The sequence below is a fragment of the Strongylocentrotus purpuratus genome, unplaced genomic scaffold, assembly GCF_000002235.5.
Source record: "Strongylocentrotus purpuratus isolate Spur 01 unplaced genomic scaffold, Spur_5.0 spur5_scaffold_19, whole genome shotgun sequence".
In the NCBI taxonomy this organism is placed as follows: Eukaryota; Metazoa; Echinodermata; class Echinoidea; order Camarodonta; family Strongylocentrotidae; genus Strongylocentrotus; species Strongylocentrotus purpuratus.
In genome coordinates, this window is record NW_022145604.1 from 19,036,926 (window position 1) to 19,046,162 (window position 9,237).

The window sequence follows — 9,237 nt, forward strand, 5'->3', positions numbered from 1 at the left end:
CTACCCCCCCCCCCCTTCTCTCGCTCACCCTCTCTAAAAAGAAAATGAGAGCACCTCATGTTAAGTCGCCTTTATTATGCCCCAGTTCCGATATTAGATCTACAATTAAACCAAACAAGAACATTTCCCTTTTCCTCCTCATTTGTTTTCCCACCCACCCCGTCCCTCTCTCTCTCTCCTTCTCTCATACATTTTCACTCTCATTTCCTTTCTATTAAAGTAACATCTCCTCTCTCTTACAAATGGCAGTCGCTACATAACATTGTGTCATTCAAATACCGCAGTAACACCAAGACAAACACCAGAGTGACCAGACAAACAGAAATAGAAAACAAATACCGACTGGCCAATAAGTTGTCTCATTGGGGTTGGTTTGATCATGGTTTGATGGCTTGGCTGAGGTAGTAGGAGAGGAGAAGGGAAAGTTACTCTACAATAATTGTAACACACGCACATTCATTGACATAGAAATAACAAATCAGAAGCAACTCTATTTTTAAGGATTCAACACCATTTTCTTTTTCTTTTTTAATCTCTCCTCCAATTACAGGAACATGATAAAAATGAAGCAATAAAACTGTTTTGTCTATACATGTACACCTTCAAAACCCACAAAACAACACATTGGTATACAATATGAAGAACAAAGAAAAAAAAATACCTGTAATAATAAGCACATCAGAACCTTAAGGGGAAAAATATCTTACACTTGTATCCCAACTAGTATGAATACTGTATTTTAGTAAAATACTTTCCCATGTTGGTAGGTTAATTTTGCTAACTTCATGATTATGTCATTCTTATATAATTTGGTGGTCACACATTTCATGAACCTCAAAAAGCACTTCATGTATTCCATTTTGGAATCCAATCTCCAAAATAGTATATTCACTCCAAGTTTTGTTGACCTGTACAACATGCAGCATATAACACAAACACAAAGCCTATCTCCTATAATAATGATAATCATAACAAAACGGGGGAGAATACACATAAGGTATACTCTTGAAATTTCAAAGGCTTTGGTTCAATATGCACATCTTTTTCACTATCCTACACATCTGCTTTATCGCAAGATGACTTCTTCAACATAGTAACATATCTGATTTGTTGGGGCTAATAATCACTGGACTTTTATCCCAATAAATATGATGCCAGTTTCAACAATTTTCTCCACAAGCATCAATTAGGGGTAACTTTTTAACTCTTTATCACTGAAGCAAATCGAGCAATTCATCACAGAGAAGTTAAAATTCAGCGATTCAGTGAAAATGAAACCAACCATTTCCTTCGTTTCAATTGGTTATTGCTTATCTACACTTTTATAATCACAAAATTATTAATGAGGGACTATTTTTTCTGAAACAAAATTCACACACAAAGCACAATTATGTATAACCTACAATTCAAAATACACACAACTTTTGTGCACATGAATATAAAAACCCAGTGAATATATTAGTGCTCTTTATCAAATGGCAAAGTGAGGTATCAATATACAATGGGAGAGAATAGTTATGAAGAAAACCAGCCACACGTCCGAATACAGACTTTCCCATCTCATTAAAATTCAATTATTCATGATTAATTCGTCATGAGCAATGACCAATTACTTCCACATCCATAAGCATCATCGAGGAACAATTGCTTCACTTTCTCTGCCAATACTGTGAAAGAATCTAATGACTCAATCACTCTTTACAAATGTAAGTAGCTATTCTGTCGACCTGTAATATTGAGAAAATGGAAAGCTGTTTCTATGAGGAATATGTTGTTTCCAATGGAAGATAATGGGGGTTCTTAAGTTACGTCAAGTTATACATAGTCAATAAAAAGTAGTGTTGACCATTTTTTTTGTAGTTTTTTTTTTCTTTATAATTTTTTTTTGTTTGGTTTTAGTATTATATATTATCATTATGAAATGCTGTAGGTCCCGTTGCACCTAGCTAATGTGTCGTTAATCATCTTTGGTGTAGTTTCCCGTTGTTTTCTCCTTTAAGTAAGCGATGAGGTCAGCTCGTTCCTTGGTCTTCTTGAGGCCAGCGAAGACCATCTTGGTGCCTGGGATATATGCCTTGGGATTCTCCAGGTAGACCCATAACGTGTCCAGACCCCATGTGATACCTACACGAAAAAAGGTAAAAATTTGAAGGGTAAAAAGAAAACGATTTGAAATCACGGTCGAAAACATTAGCACACATGAACATACATGTTTGAAAGAGAAACACTCAGAGAAAATAATTATTTTAAAAGCAAAACAGAATTATTAAAAAAACAGGAATCCAACAATATTGTCTTAAAGGAATTAAAGCATGAAATTTTAACTAGTGTAAAAATTCATCTAGCAAAGTTTTGGGTGTACAAAGTCAATACAAAATCTGTACTGTTGTCTCACTATGTACCGGTAGAAATTTATCAGAGCATTGGGGCCCAAGTTTCAAATGCGTGTACAAACCTTTGTTCTTGTTGGCTTCTGTGTACTTGAATCCTTCAGCCGAGCCAGTTTTCCTGCCCCACAGTCCCATCAGGTTGGGTCCTTGCTTGTGCTTGCCACTGTTGTCGATAACGTGACATTGGGTGCATTTGACCTTGAAGATCTTGGCGCCCTTGTCGGGGTCTCCAACTGATGGAGTGGTAGCCTTCGGTTCCTTTCCCATGCTGAATTAGAATTGATTGGTACTGATACAATTTCAAATCTAAATGCAGAAAAGAAAAAAAGAGACGTAGATAAATTAACTTACAGAGAATGACAAAAAGTTCAGTTTTCGTTAAAGGTAATACAAGTTCTGGGAAATTTTGAAAATTGGGTGGGGAGTGATTCTTTACAATTTTGATATATTTGGATGCCCCTGTAGATGACACGATCACTGAATATTGTACGACCACATATGCGTCCAATATGTTCATTTCAACCAAATTTATGACCCCATACCAAAACTTTGTATTACCTTAACTTTGGTTACATTTATGATGACTAAAGTTATTGAAATGAATACATATGTACATGTACACATTGGTATAAGAAATTAACATTCACAATTTCATTTGACATGTACATTACATTCATTTCATGAAATTGCTATATTGTATTGCTCACATATGACACACATGTATCTGGATGATTGGATCCAATGTATTTTATTACCGGTAATATACAAATTACACAGAGTTTAAAGTCCTTGCTTTCATTAAAAAGAAAATCAGGGCATTATACTGTAGTAGCCTGTATACATGTACATAGGCTGATAAGACACCGATTCTGAAACTGATATGGCTATGAGCGACCTTTTGGTGACCTTTTTTTACTGATGCACTGAGTCATTAGCCAATCATACATGTACATGTATGACCCAGTAGCTTTTTCCTGCCTCTCAATATGGAAATAATAGAGTACATGTAGGTTTATGACCTCGCTGTCATGTAACAAATGCCATGAAAGTACAGGTATGACAAGTCCTCAATGTTTTTCTATTTTTTCTCTCATAATTTTTGTGTTGATTAAGGCACACAGAGGAACATCGTAAAAGAGATCCCAGTTACAACAAACTCTCATTTTCGCTGGTCCATTTTTTTCTTTTAAAGCCCTGAACAAGGTTACGATATATCAAGGCAATTCCCTGGGTTCAACAAAAGAGTTTGTTGAATATAAGATAGACTGTAGTAACACCATATGATACAACTGTGTAAACTCCACTGAATTTCATACAATAATACAGTCATCAAACAAACATAATTTTTGTCACCTTGCAAACAAATGTCACTACATGCTTGTACAACATGTACTGTACAGGTGTACAATCATTTTTATTCTAGTGAACCACTTTCTCCCATCCCTTTGTTTCAAAGAAATCAATTCTAAATGACCTACACACTGTAGCATTAAAGGGTGAAGCTCGACTCATACCACTTCTTCACTGGACAGGGGAAAGTACAATGAATTACACATAATTCAGTCAGCAAACTATCACCATCATATCTGGCACAAGGCAAGCAATTGCATTTCATACTTTTACTTTTTACAAAATGTATACTTGTGTCTCATTTACATTCTCTTGAAATTTGAGTGAACCCCCCTCCCCCTTCAAAAATATATTTGTAACTGCATAGTGTTTGATTTTTTCTCTTTAATTGATAAGGGAATTGTTAATGCGATTCAGTCATCACAATATCAAGTAAATTTTTTTCACCAAGCAAATAACTGAATTTGCTACAAGAGATTTCCCAGAAAGATATATGTAATCACACGCATTTAAGGGTGAACCAGTGAATCCCCCCTCCCCCTCCCCCTCCCTTAAAGATCATCAACTGCATAGAATTTAAGGAGAAAACTTCAAGAAGAAAATTCCCATTCAATCATCATGACCTATTTCCTTCCTATGTCCATGATCTCTCTTATGCAAAGTGGCCATTCATGGTCACATGACCTCCCATTCATAAGCTGATGCTTGTTACATCGATCAATGGGCTTCAAGGATGCACCCAATGAGCACTGACAATAGCATGGTCCCAATGAGCACTGACAATAGCATGATCCAGTTTCAATAGGACCTGGACCTTAGTTTGAATAGGACCTGGACCTTGGTTTGAATAGGACCTGGACCTTGGTTTGAATAGGACATGGACCTTACTATGAACGATTCCAGCCTTTACCAGATTACATGTAGATTTTTTTTTTCTACTTAAATTTAGTTTTTTTAAATACACTCTTAGAGTTTTTTTGTAGTATTTATGGTAGTTGCTTAGAAACTTCCAACCAAACACCAGTGGCCCATCACAAAAACTGGTCTTTATTAAATGGCAACTTCCATGGAAACCTTGATTTCATTGGCCATTGAGTGAGGTTGCTTAGTTGCCATGGTAGTTCATATTGATGGGGAAACTAACCATCAGTGCTAAGTTTTATGCAACGGGCGCAGAAAGTGAGAAAAATCGATATTTGCTTGCAGAGTAAATGCACCGTACATGTACTAGTAGCTACTGTCACAGAGCTGCCAACCTTGTGCGACCAAAAAAAGGATTCGTGATTGCAAAAAAAAGGAATTTCAAGCAAAAAAAGGAATTTCAAGCAAAAGAAAGGAATTCATAAAAACGAAACTAAGCACCACGCGCGATACACTTCCAATGCAGAAATGTTCATTCATCATGCTGTTTTTTCCATACCAGCAGAATTTTTTTTAGGTGGTTTAATATTTTGGTATTATCGGCATTTCATTCTTTTTTGAGAATATTTTTCTTTTCAAGTATGTTTTAAATTTAGTTTTCTATTGAATTTGTGATCAAATCACCATTTTAAGGCAGTTGTTTGACGTGCGGTATGTAAAAAAAAATTATAAAACAAATTATAAAAATTTAAAAAACATATTTTATGAAGAAAAAACGTAATACCGTAATTTGGAGGAAAAAACAGAGTAATTCCGGCAACAACGTCAGAGTTGTTTACTGTCAGAGTTGTTAACTTTCAGAACAAAGGTCACAAGAAATGATTTCTGTAGACTGTAGACCATTTAAGGTACAAACTCGAAAGTTGTACTGAAATGTTCGTTGATTTTTCTTTTATATATGTGTGTGCCAAGTGTGTGTCAGTTATTTGTAAAGTGCGTCACCTGTTTAAAGCATGACATGTCAGTGTGTTATGTACCTATTGTTGGCATTGGCATCGCGCTCTTTGTTAAGTGAGCCCTCTCTTACTTAAATTCAAGAGAGAGCGTAAACTAAGTGCACAGCGCTCAATGCGGAAAGTTCTACGTGCGTCACACACGATCGGACATCAAATTTTTAGATCGCGATACCTCCAAATCCTTCAACGATGAATTTTAGTAGTAGTAAAAAACTTTGCTGTCCATTTGGTAAGACTAATTGAAATAAACAAATTTGTGTAGAATATGAGAAATCATAGATCGAATATCACATTTTGTAATATGTTTCTAAATTAAAATGACTCACACACTCACAGCTCAGTACAGCCAGACAGTGCAGTGTCGGACTCGCTATTTTTTTACTCATCACACTCACACTCACAGTCACAGAGTCACACGAAAACCTGATTAAAATTTAGAGAAATTCAAACATTTAAAACGGTAAAATGTCCCTAACCATCAATCAATGACATCAGCAACATTCGTTCATTCACATGATTCAAGCCAAATCAGCAGAATAAGTTTCAACAAATCTATACTTTAAAGAGATCACTTACATAAATCCTCGGTTCGCCTCAGTTGATCGTTGATTTCAGTATGGATATTGCACGTAGCAAATACACATGTTACATGCATGCAATGCTCTTTTCGGTTGCACAAGATGGGCAGGTTGTGCGCACGCGTAATGGACTCTCATTTCGAGTTCTAGCGTCTGCACAGGCTTATTCTTTATTGGATAAAGGGTACTGGTTTTAAAATCAACTTTTTTTTCGTTTATATCATTACAATATTAAACATTATTGCAATTAAATTTCATCTTAACTAAAGAATTGATGAAAATACCGATAAAAGTATTATAAATTTAACTGATATATCATTCTTATTGATGTGAGTCTGGGGCAAAATATACAGTACTTGTTAACAGACTATCTAAAGGTTACTCACGTACATGATGCGTCATACGTCGACAACCATATTTGGAAAACACCGGTAATACGCCGTTCTGATTGGTTATTTGATGTCGAATATTCTGAAAAAAGGGACGAATGTTCTTTTCCCCGATTCCCCCAGCCTGCAGAGGTCATCAAAAGCCGTGATGTTACATAACATTCATCCGAAATAATTTAATAAGGTCCAACTCCGGAGAAGAAATGGTAAATACAAACTTTCACATTATCACCACAAAAAAAAGCAATAACAATGCATTATATAGCCACTCTAAATTCTAATAAGACATAAACATAATTGATTTTTAAATTCAGAATATTTACCTCCCTGGTCAGTGGTCAGAGTCGGTGATTAGGTGACCACTAGACAGGCATGAAGCAAAAATGATGAGCGAAAATTTTGAAGCAATGAGCCACTATATTTTCTTGGCGGGCAGAAACGTAAAACTTATGCAACTTTGGTGCAAATTAAGTTTGTAGGGAGGGGGCGCATATTCCTTATGGGCTTGATGCAGCCTACCGTTACTTCACTCCTAATAACATAACTTTACTCTTTTTATTCAAAACATCCACAAGAACAACGAAATACGAAAATATGCTGCCATCAGGACAAATTTAATTTCAAGTAAATAAAATCTGCATGAAATGTTTGTTTCATAGTCCAGGTCATTCCCTGATATAAAGATAAAAATGGAAAGAAAAAGAACTAACGATAGCACAACTGTCGCGGTAAAAAAAAATCCTCCTCGTAGTGGGTTCGTGACCCCCTTTTAGGTAGGTTTCTTTGAGAATGTGGTTTTTGTAAAAGTCCATATGCTATCACACGGTTAGGCCACAGAACTGTAAAATATTTTATTTTAGAGTTCTGTGGGTTAGGATGCTGGACTCTGACGATAGGGGGCGTTGTCAAATGAGACTAATCGGAGCTATATGGATGTTTATGATAGACTGGCAGAAAATATAAAGGCTTATTTGAAAATTGGGAAATTTCTCAGTGACAAGCAAAATAATATTCATTACATTGATACTAATTTAGGCGGGGTTCTTTTCTCCAAAATTCATTGCCAAACAATAAATGATAAATAATTATAAAGTTGAAAATATTTTACTATTTGAAAAAAAAAAATTAAGGAGTTAACTGGGAAGTCCACCCTAAATATTTAATATAAGCAGACAATTAGAGAAACTATTTGTTACAAGTTTGAGAAAAATCGGACCAAAAAAATTAATAAGAATATTTTTCAAAATCATGAAAATCATGGACTCTTTGAGACAAATTGGCAATGCGATCAGAAAGTGTGATATTATCCCTTCACAATAATTGTTAATTATTAACCACTGATCTTAATGACAGACTGATGACCCGAAATCTCCATTTCTCTTGGAATGCTGTAAGCCTATCAAGGCTATCATAATAGATGTGCATGCATGCATGCATGAAAGAACATGACTTACGGTAATCCGTGATATAATGATCGCCTATAGGCATGAAGAAAATAATCAAAATGGAGTTCAATGACATTTCTTTCATTCAACAAAAGATAAAATGTGAGGCGGTCAGAAAGATACAATGCTGCAGTATGTCCCTTTTGCAGCCAACATCAAATTCTGTAGAACTTTGCAGCAATTATGAATATGTCATGAATGTCCTATATAATTATCTGTGAAATTTAAACGTTAGCAGTGTCCCAGTAATCAAATTATGCAAGGAAACCCGTTTAATTTCTAGACTTCATAGCTGTCAGACACTAAATTAACTGACTGACTGACATCTTTTTTTTCTTTGGTATAATAACATAATAAAATGAGCTATGTCTACATCAATAACCCGCTATACTTGTAATGGCCCAAATACAGGCGCGTAGCCACGGGGGGGCACGGGGGGGCACGTGCCCCCCCTAAAATTTCCAGGATCGGTTGAAATTTTGTAGACCCCTTTTTTTGACCTCGATCGATTACATGTATGTGCCCCCCCAAACATCAAACTCTGGCTACGCGCCTGCCCAAATACAAACTGATTGAATCTTTGTGTAGCACAAACGTATGACCATTCGGTACAAGGGTCTGAAAATCAGACTATTACTTAGGTGATTGCATTCATTTATGTCGATTCGACAACAGAAATGGTCGTTATTTTCCCACAAAAAGCCATTTTCAAACTCTTTCGTTTTTGAGGGAAGTTCCGTTAGTATTATCTTTCTAATGCCGTCGGAATATAACCTTTCATTTTTTTGTATACAACAGTACCTTTAAAAGTCATAGTACCTGTAAAAGACCGTGTTGCTGATTTGACTTACATATTTGAAGTATTTCATGAAAAGTTATGGATTTTAAAAATCCATAACTTTCTTATTTTATAGTACTATGTCCGATTTTTCTCAAACCTTCACTGATCTGTTCTTCTCATTTCCTCCATGTATCAAAACAAACTTATTATCAGGGTGCAATTCCCTTGCAGGCAGTCGCATAAGTATACATTTTGAGAAAATACAAACTTTTAACACACTTTGTTTTGAGGCCAGACCTTGCAAAATTTTGAATTGAATACGCGGCGTTTCTGCATGCAGTTATAGTTTCAAATGGTTTGTTTTTATGCTGTCCCTTTATTTTTAGCCGGTTCTGAAAACAACACTGGTAATGACATTTTTTTTCTT

At 35.6% G+C, this 9,237-nt stretch overlaps 1 protein-coding gene across 1 annotated transcript; it reads right to left on the reverse strand.

Annotated features, from left to right (window-relative positions):
• Positions 1-538: 538 nt before the first annotated feature.
• LOC575347 (cytochrome c) lies at positions 539-6,321 on the reverse strand. Its single transcript, XM_775754.5, has 3 exons — positions 6,194-6,321; positions 2,456-2,696; positions 539-2,124 (listed from the first exon to the last, which is right to left on the reverse strand). Exons 2-3 carry the CDS (start codon positions 2,655-2,657, stop codon positions 1,958-1,960), a joined length of 369 nt encoding a protein of 122 aa, XP_780847.1. The 5' UTR covers positions 2,658-2,696; positions 6,194-6,321; the 3' UTR covers positions 539-1,957.
• Between the last annotated feature and the right edge of the window lie 2,916 nt (positions 6,322-9,237).

What these genes read in the sequence shown, in the direction of transcription:
- LOC575347 (XM_775754.5), bottom strand. Translation starts at nt 2,657, where the DNA reads ATGGGAAAGGAACCGAAGGCTACCACTCCATCAGTTGGAGACCCCGAC. An exon ending in AGAAGCCAACAAGAACAAAG is followed by an intron (nt 2,125 to 2,455) that starts GTTTGTACACGC and finishes TTTTTCGTGTAG; the next exon opens with GTATCACATGGGGTCTGGAC.